The sequence below is a fragment of the Triticum urartu genome, chromosome 2 (genome assembly GCF_003073215.2).
Source record: "Triticum urartu cultivar G1812 chromosome 2, Tu2.1, whole genome shotgun sequence".
Classification (NCBI taxonomy): Eukaryota; Viridiplantae; Streptophyta; class Magnoliopsida; order Poales; family Poaceae; genus Triticum; species Triticum urartu.
Genome location: NC_053023.1, coordinates 745,540,799 through 745,563,902, shown reverse-complemented (window position 1 = coordinate 745,563,902; position 23,104 = coordinate 745,540,799). Strand labels below are relative to the sequence as shown.

Sequence of the window (23,104 nt, the reverse complement as noted above, 5' to 3'; positions counted from 1 at the left end):
TATTTAAGAGAAGGCTAAGAGATGACCTGGTGTAGACAATGATGAGGGGGAGGAGAGAGAAATCATAAGAAAAGGCTTGTTTTCTCTTATTTAAGAGATGGCTAAGAGATGACCTGGTGTAGACATGTTTTTTGTCATCTTTAACTTACATGCAAGACTTAAGATAAGACTATCTTATCAATCATTGTACATGCCCTTAGTAAAGGCAGTCGATAACTTACTCCAATCCGGGGCGTACATTGTAGCGCGGATCAGGCCTCGACCCATTGGGTCGCTAGGACTGGCCGACCCTATTTTCCAGTGGAGGCTTCTCTCAAGCCGCAGCCAAATGGGCCGGCCCATTCGGTAGATATGTTTTCTTTTGGGGATTTTTTGTTCCATTTTTTCGCTTTGGCTTTTATTTTTATTTTTCTGTGTGTGGTTTTATTTTTGGTTTTTTCCTACTTTCTTTAAAAAATCATTTTTCTATTTTCAGATATGATTTTAAAATAATTAGGGACTAAAAAGTTCCAAATTTCAAAATAATTTTGAATTTTGAAAAAAAATCAAGATATTTAAAAATGTTTCTGAATTAAAAAATTGTTCATGATTCTGACAACTGTTCGGGAAATCATAAATTGTTTGTGGATTCAAAAAAATGTTTGTGAATTTGAACAGATGTTCACGAATTTAAAAAATATTCATGAATGGTAAAAAGAGATTCACAAAATTAAAAAATGTTCCAAAAAAAGAAAAAAAGTTCACCGCTTCAAAAATTGTTCGTTGATTCAAAATATGTTCACAAATTTGAAAAATGTTGATGCATTTCAAAAAGAATGTTTGTCAAAACAAAAAAGTTCATGAAGTTCACCCTAATTTCAAAAAATTGTTGAGTGTTCTGTTCACCTGCTTTCAGTTCTTCGTCAGCTGCGAAGAACCTGATGCTTGTGCAGAGTGTCTCGCTTTTCTTTTTTTTAAACTAAAGCGTTGTGTTTGTGTGTGCATGTATCAGCTTTCAGTACATTTATTTACTTGTTGGGTTGTATAATATTTTGAATCCCTTTCTGTGTTGTTCGAAGTTGAAAACTCTAGAGAGATTGTAAAGAAAGGATTTCGGTGGCAGCAGCCCACGGGACTGATGACCGTATAAAAATCAGGTATGGCTCTGGGTCTGGTACATACATACATACATACTAGATAATAATGCTCCTAGTAACAGACACCATATAAAAATCAAGTATGGCTCTGGCTCTGGGTCAAGTGCTTTTGAAGTCACTTGGTGTGCAGCAACTATAAAAAGCGTCTCAGAACAAGTTGCCGTGACATGAAACAACCCAAGTAAACAGTAAAAAGGGACAGAACTCTTCAGACAGCACAGCATCAACACATGATATTTCCAAAATTTTCAACTGATGAGAAACAGCAAAAAATTACCAGCTTTGCTTTTACATACAACACCTAATGCCTCAGGCTTGCGTTGCGCTCTCACAGGTAACAACAGCTACTCCCAACCCACGTAACGTAAACTTTCTCCCAGCAAGGCCAATAATTTACAACTGTAATTTGAGCATACAGATTTGCATTTGTTGTTTGCACCCTGTCGGTGACCCAAAGACGTCGTTTCTCGTTCAGCTCCTCCTAGCCTTGCCTTGCCTCATCAGCCTCATGCATCCCCATGCAACGCCCTCACCACCGTGATGCGACCATGCATAGAAAGAAAAGAATCACCATCTGCTCTCACATGAGCCACCCTTCATCCTCACCGCTGCTGAAGGACTCGATCATGTCACCACTCTCATCCCCATCCCCGCCACCCATCATCTCAAGTAGCCCCCCTCCCACATCAAAGTCGCCTTCCTCATCATCGTCATCGTTTTCATCCCCACTGTCCATATCCTCCTCGTCCTCATCGTCACCGCCATCATCACCGCTGCTGTTACTTGGATCATCCTCAGAATCCGTGTCCCCAAGCCCTAAATCGGTCCCGAGGAGGACATCCACGTCCGAGTCGTCGTCATCATCATCCTCATCCTCCGTGTCCCCTCCATCCTCCGGGTCCGAGTCATCATCAGTTGGTCGTTTCCTGCCAACTTCGAATATGCGAGCAGAGGAGAACATCTCGTCAGGATCGTCCATGGCAACAACTCCAAGAAGGGAATCATTGGGCTCAGTAGCAAGGTCGAGGACGCCACGGTCTATTTGGACGGTTGCAATGTCTGCGTAGGTGACAGCATCGATCGTGCGGAATGCAGGGAACAGGGGGTGTCTGACCCTGCGCGTGTTGATGGATGATGTTACATCCTCAAGGTTACGCCTGAGGATGGCATAGATAACATCACCACTTCCATTGAATTTAATTACTGTCTGGTCCAGGGAAGGGACACTCCTCAGAAGCTTAAACTTTCTCAGATCCCACACCTCTGAATTTAGGATCACCTGCAAAACAATGTAAACAGGAATGAGAAGATGTGCACAGTAGAAACAAATTCCCCCAAAAACAACAGAGTAAAGGAAGATTTTACAGTGACGTTCAGGAAACCAAATTTATTCACAGCAGTATTCCATCAAAACAAGTACGGTCATACACTTCTGAACTTGCACCAACTTAAAAATAAGCAATCAAATGCTGAACATCCTATTTGACACAAATACTATAAGAAAGTACTCTTGTGCGTCGTTCCCGAGCCATGTCATATTTTTTTACACTTTTCAGTGCATGTAAACCTACAGGCGATAAACATCTGACTACCATGCTTCTCTTACTATGCTTAGGCATTCTTGCAGTATAAATGGCACAGTGGCTCAGTTGGAATAGACTTCAGCTGGTCATGTTGTTGAACTTAACAGTAAATTTTATTGTTTTAAGCAAAGGCCAACAAGTTTGCTCAGAAGATCTCACACCACACTTGATTGGACTTGTGTCGGCTCTAACTTGTTAGTGTAGAATCCCAGAAACACAAATAGTGCATCCAAAATATATGCCTAAATGTAACTTCGTGAGTATAATAGAATAACTTAATTTCCATCTAAGACTGTTGTGGTTTGAGAACGACAAACTGACACAAACGTCATGGCAAGAAAAGTGGTGGCCTAGTGAGGGCAAAAATGTATGCCCTGATACAAGTTTGAAGGAATATAAATTGAAAGAATAATCAATTACTGCAGTCAAAGAAAAAGATTACCTCGTTTCCAGCTGGATGAAAGCCACCGCCACAATAGTCTGTGAACTGGTCAAACTGATGGATAGGAGTGGGACTTCGTCTATCCCACAGGACCCCGTTCCACAGCAACATATCATCTGAAGGACTGAAATGTATAATGGGTTGTACACCCCGGCCTGAACCTGGGAGGCTGGAGTTATCAGGAAGCTGCATATCAACATTATGCGTCTGGACATCATACAATAGAACCGCCCGGTGATTTGCATCCGTAGAAAGGCCGGCAAATAAAGTCCCAGCATGGTTAAACCTGGCAGCTTTGCAGTTATCAAATGTGTGCAAAGGCCCCGTATGCAGTGAGAAAGCATCAAAGAGCTTAACCTCATCTATGCTAGATGAGAGAATCAGCTCAGTTCCACCAACAGATGTTGAATCCACCATAGTAACAAGATTCTGGTGACAAGTGTGCGTCTCTATGAGATTTGCAAGGTTGCTGTCAAATATTCTTAATTCACCACTATGGTTCCCAGCCGCCACCCTTGATGCACCTCCAATAAAAGTCATGCAAGTCAACAGCGAGGCCTCATCACGGCAAACACGGCATGGCTTGAACCTGCTGTATATAAATTGGCGATCCCTGCGGGGCACTTTGATCCCGCTAAACTCCCTGTTTATCTCACGGCTTCCCATGCGAGCAGTTACATTTGCTGGTGCACTAATGCTGCGGCTAGGCTCAGGGCAAACATGAGGGTGCAGCAGAGAGACTGGCGGCAAAGTTGTTATTGGAGCAGGACATTGGCGGTGTTGATGTTTCAAATATTGTACAACCAATGAGTCGAGCGTCATGCGCTCCGAAGTTCCTGTTTGTTGATCATTTAAACCAAGATGTGGTGTGCCTGTTACCACTCCAGGTGTGCATTGAGAATCTTCAAAGTTCTCAGTGGAAATGTTGTTGAAGTTTGTCCTTCCTGGATGAAATGCTGCAGTAGGAGAATCCACTGCCACAGAGAGGCCTCTGCGAGTAGGAGCAGGAGTTTGGAACACAGGAGATTGGGATGCTTGATCCATTATTGCAGGGCGCTTTGCTGCTGATGCAGAACTAAACTCCATATCCGCAAGCTTCCTCTTAAGTGGCAAGGGCATTGGTGTTTTATGCGATGTCTCCACATCTCCAGTATTGCCAGCAGAGGCAGAGCAAGTCATACCGTCCACATTTCCGGCAGGTACAGGACTTTTCAGGCTATTGCTTGCTCTATTACCAGAAAACGAAACAAAGGGTTGATTTCGTTTAGAGAAACTGGATGAGAATACCAGTGCCTTCTTCTTAGATGAAGGCACAACAGAATCTGATCGTTGGCCAGCTTGATCTGCAGCAATCATTGTTTTGTCGGACAGAAATCCCTGAACACGGCCAGAAGGCCACTGTTGTTGAACTTGAACAGATGATGGTTCCAGGGCAGCGGGCTGGTGGACAGGTAGCACTGCAGCAGTTGATGGCAAAGGTGCAAGGTCAGCCTCCTTCTGCAACATGGCAGCAGTAGCAGCCAAACCAGATCCAAGGAGATGTTCATGTATCAGTTGCATCAGTTCCCTACACACAAAAGAAAAGCAAATGTAGGATCCTGAAGCTGGAAAAGTAACTAAAAAGGAAAATATCACACGAAGTCAAACCTGGAATGGTAAGAGACAGGAGTAGCAGCTGCTATGCCAGCTCGCTCAATGCGCTTCAACGCTGGAGCAGCAGCATCAGTTGCTAAGGTTGTTTCTTTACCAGAATTAGTCAAGACCTATCAGGAGGAAAAAAACATTCATTTAGCTCATCTTTCCCATTTCAGTTGTGCAAATTCAAACCACAGTATGTTAGGCACGCATTAAAATCTTAAATTAGGTTAGTCTATCACATAAACATCCCACTGGAAGCAAGCATAACTGGATAACGTCAAAGGACCACAAGTTGTACTCCCACATCAGCACTACTTTTACCTTTTATAAGCATGCTTGATTATACAATATCCATAGTAACCAAGGAATATCAAACAGATAAAACAAGCAGTGTGCTCATTGACTTGATGAACAGCAAAATACCAGCAAAAAACTCAACAAATATTAAATCTTGGGCAACTCAAAGTAACACAATACAATATGTGTTCCTTACCGCAATGAGCTCAATTGCCACTTGGGTCAGTTCATTTAGCCATCTTGCATTATCACCTCCAGATGACTGGGTACTCGTATCACGAATCAGTTCTGATAATTTCTTCCCTACCTGAAATAACATGTTAATAATTAAGTTACTGACCTAGGAGGCACATCCGCAAAAACAAAGTTGCCCAGGAATAGGAGACGTCTAAAGAGATGATAAAAGAAGGATATCAGAGAGGGGCAGTTTGCCAGCCCTATTATCACAACAAAGAATAGGCTTGGTTGCCACTCACTCCCTTTCATCTCATGGCATTTTTCACACAGACAAAGGAAGAGAAATTGAGGGAGAAAGGGCAAGGTGAACATGTTTAGCCAACTATCCCATGATTTAGTTTGAATAAGTAGTGTTCAACCTTTGTAAGACAGCAATACCTCATTAACTACACTACTAATTCTGTAGTGGACTTACATTTCGAAACAAAGGCAAGAGGGGGGAAGGGATAGACCCCTATATGTGAAACAGAGGGAGTAGTCGCTAGCAGTTGCTCATTATTGAGATTGTAGTCATACAATAGTAAGATAAAGTTTCTACAGGTCATAGCTAGAGCATGAAAAGAAGCGCAGTGATCTGATGTCCACGATACCTGGAGCTTCGTCAGTATATGTGCAATAGCATCGTCTCTAGCCAAGCCAAGCAGTACACGACAGGCAAGGGCTCGAATAGGATCAATAGCCAAAGGATGTGTAACCATCCGAGTGCCAAGAAGCTGCAAAAGGATCTTTATACCATTATTGGCTCTGACTACTTCTCGAGCTTGGCGATAAGCTTGTTCCAATTGAGCAGCAAGACCAGGACCCCCAGCTCCTACACCTAGCGATATTCTCTTGTCACCAACAACTCCAGATGACACAACAGGTGTGCCATCACCATATCGTTCCCGAGATTCACTTTGGTTCGCTGCAACATTTCTTTCTGAAGTGCTTTTTTCAGCATTCCTGTCTCTGCTCTCTGAATAACTTCCTGCAGGTTGCTGATTAACAGCTGAGGACGGCTTGTTGCTGATCGATGGAGGGGGGCATACAAGATTGACAAGCACATTCAATGCTGGACAAATCACCTAATGCACAAAGGATGGTAAAAGGATACATTATTTGGAAGAATTTCAGCAAGGCAAATACTGTTGGATTTGTAAAGCTTTGTTAATGCATAGCTTGAGAAGGAAAAACACACCTCAGGATCAACATAGCCAACAACACTGTTTGCTATATCTAGTATAACAGCCATACCAATACGGTTGTTAGTTAATGTAGCATGCACCATCAATTTGCGGCTGTGTGGCATAAGAGTTATGATGTGAAGAACTCCAAATGCATACTGAGCCAAGTCATGAAGATACCGATCAGCAGGTAGACTCTGAAACAGATTGTTGTAAATCAAATCAGCTTAACTGCAAACATTGTATTACTCAAGAGGAAGTAGAAAAGAGAAACAATACCATATTTTTACCTGGCATAATTCTAGCAGGATAATATGACCATTAGAGGCCAAAAATTTATCCATCACGGGCCAGCGAGCTCTTACGAGAGCAGGTCCTAACTTTCTGTCCCGCTGGACCTGACGAAAAATAGCATCCATAGCCTCGTTGCCGATGTCAAAAGGTTTGTAACCAGCTCTTGCACTGGAAGTATTCCGAGCAATACTACGGATACTCTTGCTTGGCCGGATGGAATCAACAAGCTGAAGGAGATGAGCTCTAAAATATTGCCGTAGTGCAACACATGAATGATACGCGACCTGCTTTTCTGACTGAGTCAGAATTTCAGCAGGCGATCGGTCATTCCCTTGATTCACGTTGGAGGATCCTAATGCTCCAGAGTTACCACCCGACCTTACAGATGCAGCAACTTGTAATATATTCAGAAGTTTTTGCATCCCATCCTGTGCATCAAATGAATCCAGAACAGCTTTGAACACAAATGCAGCAGCAAAGAATATGGCTGCATTTTTTCTAGCTGCATCTTGTGGGCATTCTAAGAGTTGCAGCGCTAGTTCAACCACATTGTTGAGTGTGTCAGGTGAAAGCGCACAAACACGTTCCATGGTAGACTGCAAGAACAGAGGATGCTTAGCAATAAGATAAATGAACGGTCAAGCGAAACCATGAACAGATCAACAGAATGCATGACCAGCCAGTTTAGGTTTCTATGTTTACCTGGAGAGAACCGAAAGTAAACAAGCATGCAGACAGAGCAGTGTATGTCTGAGTAATCTTAGGGACAGAGAGGATCTTCTGAATACCACCCCGGTCAACAAATAGCGCAGCAAATTTCCGGTGTGCGGCCAGGGCACAAATCAATCTAAGAATTTCATGAAGTAGTGAAACGTGGCCACATCCCTCCTGGTCTTTGATTCCCCGTTGCAGCAATGCGAGGCAAACATCAACACCTTTTTCATGAAGAACAGGACCCAAAGCTTCAACGTACTCTCCCAGATACTGCAAGCACAAAATGCTATATTTTTCCCTAAGTAGCAAGAGCTGCTCCTGGTCAATGATAACAAAATCTTCCAGATCCTGGTCCTCACTAATTTTCACAGCTTCTTCAACAACATGCTCCTCATTAACCTGGTCAGAGCTTCTGCAATACCAAACAAAACTCAGAAAAGGAACAATAATATAATGAAATAAGACGACACAAACACACAGACACACACAGAGAGGATGTGTTTCTTCCATTACCTTGAGACGCTAGTGGACATGGCAGCATCGACTACAGTAGCTGCAGCTTTCTCAGCAGCTAATACAACGGCATCGCCACTATTTTCACTCTTCCAAGCCTTCAAAAACACAGCGTGTCAAAAGTTACTAACATATAATGAAGCAGAAAATGAATCAGTGTCAAGTATAAGTATTCCTATTTTGGGAGGTCCAGAGATGTCGTATTCCATACCTCTAAAGCAGCAGATTTCACAAGCTCAGCAGCAGCATCACCTGCTGCTTTGACAGCTTCCTCAGGAGCATTCGCTGATCTGGCTTCCGCTTCTGCAGCTCTCACTGCCTTCAAAACAATGTCAGTTATATCCCTCAAGCCGATAATGCAATCCCTGAACCGGTCCTCATACTCTTCTTTAGAAATACTAAGAATATCAGACTCGGGGGCTGCAGAGCTATTGTTCAAATCGATTGCTTTCTTTGGGTCCTCGACCTTAGCCGCATTCTTTTCTTTGCTAGTCCGACTTCCCATTCTCAATCCTGTTGGCGATAAAGGTGTCCGTTCACTTTCAGGCAAGCCTTCGCCTGTTTTGATTTTCCCTCTTAGTCGAGATCCTGTACGGCTGAACTTTCTCTTCAAGAGTTCATCTCTCAGGCTTTCACCTGCAGGATACTTTTCCCCATCGACTGACTTTGCATCAAAAGGATCCATTGTAGAATCAACATCATCACGTAGCAGGTAACCAGTGTCATCCATCCCCTGTTCTCCGTGTGCTTGCCTCATCCCAACATCACGATCAAACTGTTTTTCCAAAGTTGGGTCAGTCGATATTCCATCTCCAGCCCTTGTTCCGTCCAGTATAGAACTGTCTTGAAGCAATCGTACTTTGCCCCTATTCTCATCTCTACCCCGAGGATGCTTGGTATCCAGTGGAAGATTGGCATCTTTCTCTGAAGATGTGGCATCACCAAAGACTCGTATTCGCAGAAAACGCATGAGCTTGGCTGATACTCCCATGTTCAAGACATCTTCTACCAAACGCCCACCACTGGCAAAAGAACAAAATGCAACAATCAGATTACTGATAACAGAAAGGCTGATGAAGAAAAGAAGAATGCTATAAGATCTCGTATTGGTAAGACATGACAGTACCCATACAACGCCATCGAGAGCAACCCAATAGCATATGTTCTCATCATCTCAGTATCTGTGGGTTTTTTACCACTTCCTAGATGCTTCCAATCACATTCATCCGATGCTTCACCATCTTCCTTTATCCAGGATTTTATATTTTCTAGGGTAGCATCTTCAAAAGGATGAGAAAACTGAGGCTGAGGACACAAACACGCGTGAAGTTAACAGAATGTAGTGTAGGAAACAGAAGAAGATTGAAGTATGATCGCAATGCAAAAGAGTGTGCATGCATGAAGGGAGGGAGGTAGGGGCGGTAAGCTAACCGAAAATGCATCCTGGATGCTTAGGAGCAGCCTAGCAGAAGCACAGCGTACTGGCAAAGGGTACGATGTATCTGACAAGAACTTAGAAAACACTAGGTCGTAGAAATCATCATTCTCCTGCAGACACGGTTGAGGCAGCAACGATTAATCTCAGCAATAAACAGGTAAGACTCAGGTTATTAGGGCGATGGACGCAGAAAAGAAGCAGAAGACGCACCCTGATCAAACTCGCCAGCTTGCCTATAATATGGGAGCCCCTTGTGTTTGTGTTATTGAAGGACGGATCACTAGCGCATTCCTGCAGGTGTCTGAAGGGGACATAGACATGGTAATGATGAGCGAAAAGAGAAATATTAGGAGCAATGTGATTCACCAAAAACATTATGAGCTATACATCTCGATCAAGCACGAGGCTCCATACTGTAAACCACATAGCAGATTTTCCCTGTGGTAAAATCAAACAAGTGCTAGTTCATAGATGTTACTAAAACAGAGTACCATCTAAAGGCAAGCCTCAAACTGAGTGTGCTCAAACTTGCCTAGACTAACTGAGGCAAGCAATCCATCTTTCATATACAGCAACTTCCTAGTTCATCAATGTTATTCGAACAGAGCACCATCTAAAGGAATTTATAAAGAGCAATGTGACTATGTGCTACAAGCCTACAAATCTCAATCAAGCAGGTGCCTTCATATATATACTTACTGTGGATTATATAGAAAGCACAGAGATTAAACTTGCACCAGGTTCTGAAAACCTCAACAACATATCACCGATTTTGCCGAGATCAAATCAGACAAAAATACAGGGTCTACATGGTCAACCCCAACTGCTTTGTACGCATGATGACACACTGGCAAGCACACGACAGTAGTATTATTTTCTGTTTTTTATTTATCAACCACTAGACTCCACTCCCCTCGCTGGACTTGACTTGCACAGCCATTCCATCTTTTATGCCTTTCTTCACTACATGAGCTTCCTAGGCCGCAAGCAAACGGTACAAATGCCATATGAACAGAACAATAACTATTATTAAGACATTGCAAGAACACTACGGTTTTGCCAGGCGAGAGGAACAAGCGGTGGCAGGGGCGTGGGGAGCGGATGGAAGCCCTAGTACAGAAACCAATCAATCGATCGATCAATCCAGCAAAGGGGGCGGCGGCGGGGCGGAGCCGAATTTTGCTAACGGCGGGACGGAAGAAGGGAGAGTACCTGGCCTCCTGGTCCTCGCATATGGTGGCGAGGGTGTGGATGAGGCGCGGGTTGGGGTTGCTCTCCTGCTCGACGACGCGGGAGATCAGGGCCTGCGCGCGGTCGAGCAGCGCGTCCTCCGCGGCCTCCTGCTCCGCGTCGGGCGCCTCCGTCTCCTCCTCGTCGTCCTCCTCGTCCTCCGGCTCGGCGGCGGCGGGGTCGGCCGCCGGCTGCTCGGGCTCCATGGGCGCGGGCGGGGTCGAGCGGCGAGGCGGCGGGGGTGGGGGCGGGGTAGGGTTAGGGTTGCGTGGGGGTAGCGGCGGCGGTAATGGTGGCGGGCGAGAGAGAAAGGGAGGAGGAAGAAGGGAAGAGGAAAGGCGAGGTGGCGTTGCGGCGCGGCTCGGCGCAGGTCGGGGAGCCGGGCACGGAACTTTCTAGCGACCAGGGCCAGGTTTTCCCTTCCCTTCTCGCTCGCGGGCCATGGGCTCTGCGCAGGCCCGAAGTCTCTCGGGGCCGGGTGCGTGCAGGCCCAGCAGCAACGTCTTCCACACAGACTTTGCTGCTGCGTTCAAGACGTTCGCACACTCCCACCTTTCTCAGGTTCCTGTCTCAAAAAAAAAACATTTCTCAGGTTCCGACAAGTAACGCAATATATGTGTACAACCTGCTAGTTTTCTTTTTTTTTCATAGATTCGTTTATTTAAAATATTTCATTTATTAAACCGTGCGTCCACATTGCGAACCATTTTTATCATTGGATTTCTAGCATCGAGATCTTCGAAACTGTATCCCACGTTGATATGTTTTGACAAAAAATAAATTCCACGCAAAACATGTGCCTACATCGGTGACTCTCGAGGAATCAAACCAATGCCTCCATGAGAAAAAAATATGTGCCTTTCCCGGAAGCAAACCAGTGCTTCCACGAGAAGCAAATCAGTGTCTCTCACAGAAAAACACATTTTTTTTCTCACCAAAACCTAAGAAAATCAAAAATTCAAAAAGAAACCAAAAAACATCTAATACCCAAAAACACATACAGAAAAATATTAAAAAAACACAAGGTAACGTCTAGCACGCGACACATGGCAACTGCTGAAAACACGCCAAGTGACGCGCTCTCTGCCCACAAAAATGACTCTTATTATGGGGCTCCTACTAGGGGTACACTTTGGTTAGTTGCTCCCATACTTCAATCATTTGAAAAAAATTATGTATCCCATCTCTCCCTCACGCGAGGATAGCTACTATCTAAAAAAAACGAGAGGATCGTTGGTACCGCTCAAAAAGAAAAACAAGGATCGTTGTTCCTCAAAAGAACAAGGATCGTTGGTTTTTCTTTTAAGTTCGCTATTTCTTAATGTTACTGGCATGCCACTGGTTTTATACAGTTTAGAAAAAAAAAGTGCACACAAAAAAACTAAAAATTATGAATTCAAAAAAACCGTGCAATCTTGACTTTTTTTGAGGATTCCGGCTGCTTTCATAAAAGTTCAAGAATTTGAAAACAATCACAAGTTTCATGCATTTGAAAGAAATTTGTGGGTTTGAAAAAATTTCCTAAAATTAAAAGAATTTCATGAATTTGAGAAAACTTTGCGGGTTTCAAAAAAGTTCTCGAAGTTGCAAAAAAATTGTGAATTCGAAAAAAAAGTCACAATGAATGGGAAAAATTACAAAAGTCACTAATTTGAGAAAAAGATCAAGAACTTGAAATAATTCACAAATTTGGAGAAGGCTCCAAAAATTTGAAACACTTCGTGAGATTTGAAAAAGACGAAATTTGAAAATAAGTTTACAAAATTCAGAAAAGTTCAAATATTGACAAAGTTCATAACATTTGAAAAAAGTTCATAGAGTTTGAAAATGTTCATGGATTTTGGAAAAAGTTCATGCAAATTGAAAAGAGATGATGGATCTGATAAACATTCATGCATTTGAAAAAAAAGTTCACATGTTTGAAAAAAGTTTGTGGATTTAATAAAATATCGATGGATTTGAAAAAATCTTCATGAATTTGAGAAGTTCATGAGTTTTAAGGAAAGTTCGGGACTCCAAAAAAAGAAAAGGAAAAAAGAAAATGAAATAGTAAGAGAAAAAGAAAAAAAAGGAAAACCTTGCAAACAAAACCAAAAAAGAGAAAACCTGATAGGGAAGGTGTTGCCTTGTTGTTTTTTTTGGGGGGGGGGGGGGGTACATTTGATGCACAACATGAAGAAGAAAAAAGTAACCAAGCACCGTTGTCGTTTCAAAAGTTGGTCATCTCATCTTACCATTGAGTGGGAACATTTTTATAGCTTTAATAACAACTCTATAAAATGGTCCTTGGCAAGAGATGATGTTGTATTGTGCGTATGACATATAAGTGAAAAAAGGTTCTGACTCACCAAGAGATGGTGTAACATTGTCTGATGACATATGCACGTAGTGATGTTTGTCCCTCCTTATTCTTTGACAACAACAAGTATGATCCTTTAGTGACCACAAGGAATATAAAGGAAAACAAACATGATGCGTAGCTAAGAAAATCAAAGTAAAAAAAAACATGATGAGCTACACTCACCACAAGGAATATAAAGGAAAACAAACATGATGCGTAGCTAAGAAAATTAAAGTAAAAAAAACATGATCAGTTACACTCTCCTCTCTTTCTTTAAACTTCTCACATTACATTATGATATATGCACATTGATGCACAATATCTTGCAGTTTACAAATTTAAACATGGCTCTTGTCAAGGAGGTCTTCCATGTCTAGGGAAACGAGGGGGGAAGCAGGATGTACACCTCCATCATCGGTGCCTCTCGCCCCTTCCTCCGGCCTCCTGACCAAGGCGAACTGACAACCTAGATCTGACTATGACGAGCTCCTCCTACTTGTCCCATCTTCCTCCTTGTCAGCTATGATTGTTCACTAATGCTCGCCTCACTCAAAGGTAGTGTTGTTTTAAATGCGACCATGTGTAGATTACAAAATTGTATCAAACCAATAATGGTCCAAAAAAACCTTTACTAGATCCATTTACCACTTTGTAAATAAAGCTCCATTATGTTATCTGAAAAGGCTTTGTCAAGAACATTTCTTGACGATATCGAGATTATATTTATGCTTAATGATGTTGTTGATTTATTAGCTTAGGATCGTCATCTTAAATTCTTCTAACTTGCAATAGAGAACATTGGGGTTGACTAACCCAATCAGGCATGCAATGCTGACACTTATTAGCCAAGAAACTTGTAAACGATCCACAACAAGACTGCAAATACTATTGGGTCTAAAATCTCTATAATATATGTTATCATAGTTTCACTCTCTTCCTCTCAACTATCTTGCCAATAATCTCTATGCGGTGGCAATGAATGACGGTGCATCAAGAGCTAAAGTACTCATTCAAAACATATTCTTTGCAATTTCTCACATGAAGCATGTGAAGCAGATAAAATAACTAATTGGGTTGCAACTTATTTCGCTCCAAATAAAAGAGCCAACTAACTATAAAAGAATCATGTTTAGTAGTCCTCTTCTTGCATCCATCCATAAACTATTCCACTCAAATTAAATTAAATTATTTGTATGGAGGAATATACATTAGATGAAGCATTCACTACAAAGTCAAATGAGTGTTTTCATGCAAATCATATCACAATAAACTTCTGTGTATTATCGGTAATTCTGGATTTGAGTAAAAACATGAGCTTACTCAACCAAATGGTTGCCACTGCCTTTTGTCACTAATCATTATGCAAACAATATAACATGCAAACATGACAGTAGAAAATAATTCAAAACCTCAAGCAAATCTGCGCCACTCTCTTGGTCCCAACTCCACTTTACAGACTTCCGATGAACGGAACAGAACAAACTTGGAGAAGAAAGAAGGATGTAGTTACGTAATTTGATGTATAGCTTCTACAGATTATTAGATGATAAGGGAAACAAAGGAAAACTGCAAGAACAAAACTCAAGTAAGGTGCAAGTAACAGATTGGGTTCAGTTACTTCTAACTTGAAATATAGTGCAGTTTTTGTACGTACAATGGACAAGAGTACATCACCTAGTGATTGTGTCCTTTGGTGCAACACATAGGCGGACAACTACGAACTCCAGCGTGCATCACGGGACTTGATGTCGGGGAATCATTGGGATGTACACGACAACATTAGCCTGCACACGCTTGCGCAGGGCCAGTCGCCCCTAATGACGGAGGTGGGGTCCATGTGGAAGATGTATGCTACGGCGACAAGGGAGGGTGTGAGCGTGGCCATGCATGGGATCAAAGAGGTTGATGAGACATGGGCAGGCAGATTGGCGGCACACAAGGGCAGACGGCGGCACACCGGTGGGCAGAGGCACATACCTACTTGTGACGATGGCACCAGGGTCAGAGGTGAGTTGTACACGAAGTTGAGATTGCTGTTAACGAGCCTCCCTGACAGTGAGAGCGTCGACGTGGCACCGAACGCCAGATGGCCCAGATGTAGGCCACCAGGGACGCCTCATTGAGCGGGCGGAAGCACTGCGCCTCCTTCACGGCAGCCATGCGCATTCCTAGAGGGGGATACGGTGGCTTTAGCGGGGGTATGAGGTGTGCTGATTGCCATACGCATCGCTAAAGCGTTTTAGGTCGGTATAGTGGCAGTTGCTGGTAATGTTTGTTTCGATGGAAAGGACAACATTGATAGGAGGAGGGGTGACCAACGAACATATAAACATCAAACCTACCATCACAACCGCAAAGCCCCTTTAACGGTAAAGATAAGTCTATTTGAAGCCGAGAAATAACTCCTGGAGTGAAATTTAGTCTGGTTTACATGAGTGTACATGCAACGACATTTAAATCACCCCTTAAGCATTTTTGAGTTGATGTTGTAAATGGGTGAGATGGTTTTGACCGAAATAGATGATGTCCTCCAGCTGCCACAACCGCCTCTGACTCCCATTGCTTCTCTCTCTCATCTTGTTGTTGTTGTTTGATACGTCTCCAACGTATCTGTAATTTTTTATTGTTCCATGCTATTATATTATCTGTTTTGGATGTTTTATATGCATTAACATGCTATTTTATATTATTTTTGGGACTAACCTATTAACCTGGAGCCCAGTGCTAGTTTCTGTTTTTTTCCTTGTTTTTGAGTTTTACAGAAAAGGAATATCAAACGGAGTCCAAACAAGCTAAAAATTTTCAGTGGTTTTTTATGGACCAGAAGAGACCCACGGGGCATCGGAGATGGACCAGAGGAGTCCCGAGGCAACCACAAGGGTGGAGGGCACCCCCCTAGGGCGCGCCCCTGCCTTGTGGGTCCCTCGGAACCCCCCTGACGTGAAACCAACGCCAAAAATTCCTATAAATAGAGAAACCTCCAGAAAGAAACCTAGATCAGGAGTTTCACTGTCGCAAGCCTCTATAGCCATGAAAATCCAATCGGGAGCCCGTTCCGGCACCCTGCCGGAGGGGGGAACCATCAACGGAGGCCATCTTCATCATCCCGGCGGTCTCCATGACGAGGAGGGAGTAGTTCACCCTCGGGGATGAGGGTATGTGTCGGTGTCAAAACCGGCGGATCTCGGGTAGGGGGTCCCGAACTGTGCGTCTAAGGCGGATGGTAACAGGAGGCAGGGGACACGATGTTTACCCAGGTTCGGCCCCTCTTGATGGAGGTAATACCCTACATCCTGCTTGATTGTTCTTGATGATATGAGTATTACAAGAGTTGATCTACCACGAGATCGTAGAGGCTAAACCCTAGAAGCTAGCCTATGGTATGATTGTTTATATTGTCCTACGGACTAAACCCTTCGGTTTATATAGACACTGAGGGGGCTAGGGTTACACAGAGTCGGTTACAAGGGAGGAGATCTACATATCTGTATTTCCTAGCTTGCCTTCCATGCCAAGAAGAGTCCCATCTAGACACGGGATGAAGTCTTCAATCTTGTATCTTCATAGTCCAATAGTCCGGCCAAAGGATATAGTCCGGCTGTCCGGAGACCCCCTAATCCAGGACTCCCTCAGTAGCCCCTGAACCAGGCTTCAATGATGATGAGTCCGGCGCGCAGTATTGTCTTCGGCATTGCAAGGCGGGTTCCTCCTCCGAATACTCCATGGAAGATTTTGAACACAAGGATAGTGTCCGGTTCTGCAAAACAAGTTCCACATACCACCGTAGAGAGAATAATATTTCCAAAAATCTAATCTGCTAACATGTTTTGACAACATGACATCACGCCATGGCCCGGTCATTATTCGAACCGTTTTTCTCAACCAGCACTGCACATATCGCGAGGCGGTTTTCTTGACACGCCTTGTCAAAGCAGAGATCGTGTTCCCCTCATTACGGGATTCTCATCAATACGGACATGGGTAACCCAACCGCGCCATCAATAACGTCGCTTGGGGAATAAGCGATTTTACCAGGCAAGTGGGGAGGCGCATCGCCTCCTCCGCCCTTATAAAGGGACGAAGATTCACTCTTTTCGCCCACGCCTTCTTCCTCCTTGCTTACCCATTCCCACACACTCGAGCTCTAGCGCCCAAGCTCGCGTTCTTCTTCTCAAACCACTCCAAGCATGTCCGAAGCAGGAGGCAAGTGGATGATCTCCTCCCTCACAGAGGAGAACATCAAAAAGTTACGGGAAGCCGGATGTCTGGCCGCGGATATCACACACCGGCTGCCAGATGCGGGGCAGATCATCCCAACGCCCGAACTCCATGAGAGGGTAGTTTTTCTTACCCATTTTGTCCGTGGACTGGGATTTCCCCTCCACCCGTTTGTCTGCGGGCTCATGTTCTACTACGGGCTGGATTTTCATGATCTGGCCCCCAATTTCATCCTCAACATCTCAGTGTTTATCGTCGTGTGCGAGGCCTTCCTCCGCATCAAGCCCCATTTCGGCCTTTGGCTGAGGACCTTCAACGTCAAATCGAAGGTGGTGGTCAGACAGCAAGCGGAGTGCGGAGGCGCCATGCTGGGCAAGATGCCTAATGTCACCTGGCTTCAAGGCTCCTATGTGGAGACCATAAAGGGTGGCAATCGGGGTGGTTCTACATCACCGAGCCACGCGACACCAGCTGGGTGGCGGCCCCCGAATTCCGATCCGGAATCCCCACACGGCTCACCTCCTGGAAAGAGAAGGGGCCTGTCATGGGGTTCCTCGGTATAGCTGACCGAACTCCAGACCTGCATCAAGAACATGATGAGCAAGAAAATTAAGCTCGCCAATGTGGTCCAGGTCATGCTCTTCCTGAAGGAAATATGCCCTAGAGGCAATTAATATTGTTATTTTTATTTCCTTATATCATGATAAATGTTTATTATTCATGCTAGAATTGTATTATCCGGAAACATAATACTTGTGTGAATACATACACAAACTAAACGTCACTAGTATGCCTCTACTTGACTAGCTCGTTAATCAAAGATGGTTATGTTTCCTAACCATAGACATGTGTTGTCATTTGATTAATGGATCACATCATTAGGAGAATGATGTGATTGACATGACCCATTCCATTAGCTTAGCACCCGATCGTTTAGTATGTTGCTATTGCTTTCTTCATGACTTATACATGTTCCTATGACTATGAGATTATGCAACTCCCGTTTACCGGAGGAACACTTTGTGTGCTACCAAACGTCACAACGTAACTGGGTGATTATAAAGGAGCATTACAGGTGTCTCCAAAGGTACATGTTGGGTTGGCGTATTTCGAGATTAGGATTTGTCACTCCGATTGTCGGAGAGGTATCTCTGGGCCCTCTCGGTAATGCACATCACATAAGCCTTGCAAGCATTGCAACTAATGAGTTAGTTGTGAGATGATGTATTACGAAACGAGTAAAGAGACTTGCCGGTAACGAGATTGAACTAGGTATTGAGATACCGACGATCGAATCTCGGGCAAGTAACATACCGATGACAAAGGGAACAACGTATGTTGTTATGCGGTCTGACCGATAAAGATCTTCATAGAATATGTAGGAGCCAATATGAGCATCTAGGATCCGCTATTGGTTATTGACCGGAGATGTGTCTCGGTCATGTCTACATTGTTCTCGAACCCGTAGGGTCCGCACGCTTAAGGTTTCGATGACAGTTATATTATGAGTTTATGCATTTTGATATACCGAAGTTTGTTCGGAGTCCCGGATGTGATCACAGACATGACAAGGAGTCTCGAAATGGTCGAGACATAAAGATTGATATATTGGAAGCCTATATTTGGATATCGGAAGTGTTCCGGGTGAAATCGGGATTTTACCGGAGTACCGGGAGGTTACCGGAACCCCCCGGGAGGTATATGGGCCTTAGTGGGCTTTAGTGGAAGAGAGGAGAGGTGGCCAGGGTGGGCCGCGCGCCCCTCCCCCCTAGTCCGAATAGGACAAGGAGAGGGGGCGGCGCCCCCCCTTCCTTCTCTCTCTCCTCTTTCCCCCTCCCGAATCCTATTCCAACTAGGAAAGGGGGGAATCCTACTCCCGGTGGGAGTAGGACTCCTCCTGGCGCGCCCTCCTCCTGGCCGGCCGCACCCCCCCTTGATCCTTTATATACGGGGGCAGGGGGCACCCCTAGACACAAGTTGATCCACGTGAGCATATTCTTAGTCGTGTGCGGTGCCCCCTTCCACCATAATCCTTGATAATATTGTAGCGGTGCTTACGCGAAGCCCTGCGATGGTAGTATATCAAGATCGTCACCACGCCGTCGTGCTGAAGAAACTCTTCCCCGACACTTTGCTGGATCGGAGTCCGGGGATCGTCATTGAGCTGAACGTGTGCTAAAACTCAGAGGTGCCGTAGTTTCAGTGCTTGATCGGTCGGGCCATGAAGACATACGACTACATCAACCGCGTTGTGCTAACGCTTCCCCTGTCGGTCTACAAGGGTATGTAGATCACACTCTCCCCACTCGTTGCTATGCATCACCATGATCTTGCGTGTGCGTGGGAATTTTTTTGAAATTACTACGTTCCCCAATAGTGGCATCCGAGCCTAGGTTTTATGTGTTGATGTTATATGCACGAGTAGAACACAAGTGAGTTGTGGGCGATATAAGTTATACTGCTTACCAGCATGTCATACTTTGGTTCGGCGGTATTGTTGGATGAAGTTGCCCGGACCGACATTACGCATACGCTTACGCGAGACGGGTTCTCCCGACGTGCTTTTTTGCACATAGGTGGCTTGCGAGCGACCGTCTCTCCAACTTTAGTTGAACCGAGTGGGGCTACGCCCGGTCCTTGCGAAGGTTAAAACAGCACCAACTTGACAAACTATCATTGTGGTTTTGATGCGTAGGTAAGATTGGTTCTTGCTTAAGCCCGTAGCAGCCACGTAAAACTTGCAACAACAAAGTAGAGGACGTCTAACTTGTTTTTGCAGGGCATGTTGTGATGTGATATGGTCAAGACATGATGCTAAATTTTATTGTATGAGATGATCATGTTTTGTAACCGAGTTATCGGCAACTGGCAGGAGCCATATGGTTGTCGCTTTATTGTATGCAATGCAATCGCGCTGTAATGCTTTACTTTATCACTAAGCGGTAGCGATAGTCGTGGAAGCATAAGATTGGCGAGACGACAACGATGCTACGATGGAGATCAAGGTGTCACGCCGGTGACGATGGTGATCACGACGGTGCTTCGAAGATGGAGATCACAAGCACAAGATGATGATGGCCATATCATATCACTTATATTGATTGCATGTGATGTTTATCTTTTATGCATCTTATCTTGCTTTGATTGACGGTAGCATTATAAGATGATCTCTCACTAATTATCAAGAAGTGTTCTCCCTGAGTATGCACCGTTGCGAAAGTTCTTCGTGCTGAGACACCACGTGATGATCGGGTGTGATAGGCTCTACGTTCAAATACAACGGGTGCAAAACAGTTGCACACGCGGAATACTCAGGTTATACTTGACGAACCAAGCATATACAGATATGGCCTCGGAACACGGAGATCGAAAGGTCGAGCGTGAATCATATGGTAGATATGATCAACATAGTGATGTTCACCAATGAAACTACTCCATCTCACGTGATGATCGGACATGGTTTAGTTGATTTGGATCACGTAATCACTTAGAGGATTAGAGGGATGTCTATCTAAGTGGGAGTTCTTAAGTAATATGATTAATTGAACCTAAATTTATCATGAACTTAGTACCTGATAGTATCTTGCTTGTTTATGTTTGATTGTAGATAGATGGCCCGTGTTGTTGTTCCGTTGAATTTTAATGCGTTCCTTGAGAAAGCAAAGTTGAAAGATGATGGTAGCAATTACACGGACTGGGTCCGTAACTTGAGGATTATCCTCATTGCTACACAGAAGAATTACGTCCTGGAAGCACCGCTGGGTGCCAGGCCTGCTGCTGGAGCAACACCAGATGTTATGAACGTCTGGCAGAGCAAAGCTGATGACTACTCGATAGTTCAGTGTGCCATGCTTTACGGCTTAGAATCGGGACTTCAATGACGTTTTGAATGTCATGGAGCATATGAGATGTTCTAGGAGTTGAAGTTGATATTTCAAGCAAATGCCCGGATTGAGAGATATGAAGTCTCCAATAAGTTCTATAGCTGCAAGATGGAGGAGAACAGTTCTGTCAGTGAGCATATACTCAAAATGTCTGGGTATAATAATCACTTGATTCAATTGGGAGTTAATCTTCCAGATGATTGCGTCATTGACAGAATTCTCCAATCACTACCACCAGGCTATAAGAGCTTCGTGATGAACTATAATATGCAAGGGATGAATAAGACTATTCCCGAGCTCTTCGCAATGCTGAAAGCTGCGGAGGTAGAAATCAAGAAGGAGCATCAAGTGTTGATGGTCAACAAGACCACTAGTTTCAAGAAAAAGGGCAAAGGGAAGAAGAAGGGGAACTTCAAAAAGAACAGCAAGCAAGTTGCTACTCAAGAGAAGAAACCCAAACCTGGACCTAAGCCTGAAACTGAGTGCTTCTACTGCAAGCAGACCGGTCACTGGAAGCGGAACTGCCCCAAGTATTTGGCGGATAAGAAGGATGGCAAGGTGAACAAAGGTATATGTGATATACATGTTATTGATGTGTACCTTACTAATGCTCACAGTAGCACCTGGGTATTTGATACTGGTTCTGTTGCTAATATTTGCAACTCGAAACAGGGACTACGGATTAAGCGAAGATTGGCTAAGGACGAGGTAACGATGCGCATGGGAAATGGTTCCAAAGTTGATGTGATCGCAGTCGGCATGCTACCTCTACATTTATCTTCGGGATTAGTATTAGACCTAAATAATTGTTATTTGGTGCCAGCGTTAAGCATGAACATTATATCTAGATCTTGTTTGATGCGAGATGGTTATTCATTTAAATCAGAGAATAATGGTTGTTCTATTTATATGAGTAATATCTTTTATGGTCATGCACCCTTAAAGAGTGGTCTATTCTTATTAAATCTCGATAGTAGTGACACACATATTCATAGTGTTGAAGCCAAAAGATGCAAAGTTGATAATGATAGTGCAACTTATTTGTGGCACTGCCGTTTGGGTCATATCGGTATAAAGCGCATGAAGAAACTCCATACTGATGGGCTTTTGGAACCACTTGATTATGAATCACTTGGTACTTGCGAACCGTGCCTTATGGGTAAGATGACAAAAACACCGTTCTCCGGTACTATGGAGGGAGCAACAGATTTATTGGAAATCATACATACAGATGTATGTGGTCTGATGAATGTTGAGGCTCGTGGCGGATATCGTTATTTTCTCACCTTCACAGATGACTTAAGCAGATATGGGTATATCTACTTAATGAAACATAAGTATGAAACGTTTGAAAAGTTCAAAGAATTTCAGAGTGAAGTTGAAAATCATCGTAACAAGAAAATAAAATTCCTACGATCTGATCATGGAGGAGAATATTTGAGTTACAAGTTTGGTGTACATTTGAAACAATGTGGAATAGTTTCGCAACTCACGCCACCCGGAACACCACAGCGTAATGGTGTGTCCGAACATCGTAATCGTACTTTACTAGATATGGTGCGATCTATGATGTCTCTTACTGATTTACCGCTATCGTTTTGGGGTTATGCTCTAGAGACGGCCGCATTCACGTTAAATAGGGCACCATCAAAATCCGTCGAAATGACGCCTTATGAACTATGGTTTGGCAAGAAACCAAAGTTGTCGTTTCTGAAAGTTTGGGGCTACGATGCTTATGTGAAAAAACTTCAACCTGATAAGCTCGAACCCAAATCGGAGAAATGTGTCTTCATAGGATATCCAAAGGAAACTATTGGATACACCTTCTATCACAAATCCGAAGGCAAGACTTTTGTTGCTAAATTCGGAAACTTTCTAGAGAAGGAGTTTCTCTCGAAAGAAGTGAGTGAGAGGAAAGTAGAACTTGATGAGGTAACTGTACCTGCTCCCTTATTGGAAAGTAGTACATCACAGAA

At 43.8% G+C, this 23,104-nt stretch overlaps 1 protein-coding gene across 1 annotated transcript; it reads right to left on the bottom strand.

Annotated features, from left to right (window-relative positions):
• Positions 1-1,343: 1,343 nt before the first annotated feature.
• On the bottom strand, positions 1,344-11,056 carry LOC125540440 (DDB1- and CUL4-associated factor homolog 1). The gene is made up of 14 exons (XM_048704058.1): positions 10,668-11,056; positions 9,666-9,756; positions 9,449-9,565; positions 9,144-9,322; positions 8,229-9,039; positions 8,018-8,115; positions 7,493-7,916; positions 6,787-7,386; positions 6,511-6,693; positions 5,924-6,397; positions 5,293-5,403; positions 4,809-4,924; positions 3,162-4,728; positions 1,344-2,415 (listed from the first exon to the last, which is right to left on the bottom strand). Exons 1-14 carry the CDS (start codon positions 10,889-10,891, stop codon positions 1,717-1,719), a joined length of 5,694 nt encoding a protein of 1,897 aa, XP_048560015.1. The 5' UTR covers positions 10,892-11,056; the 3' UTR covers positions 1,344-1,716.
• Between the last annotated feature and the right edge of the window lie 12,048 nt (positions 11,057-23,104).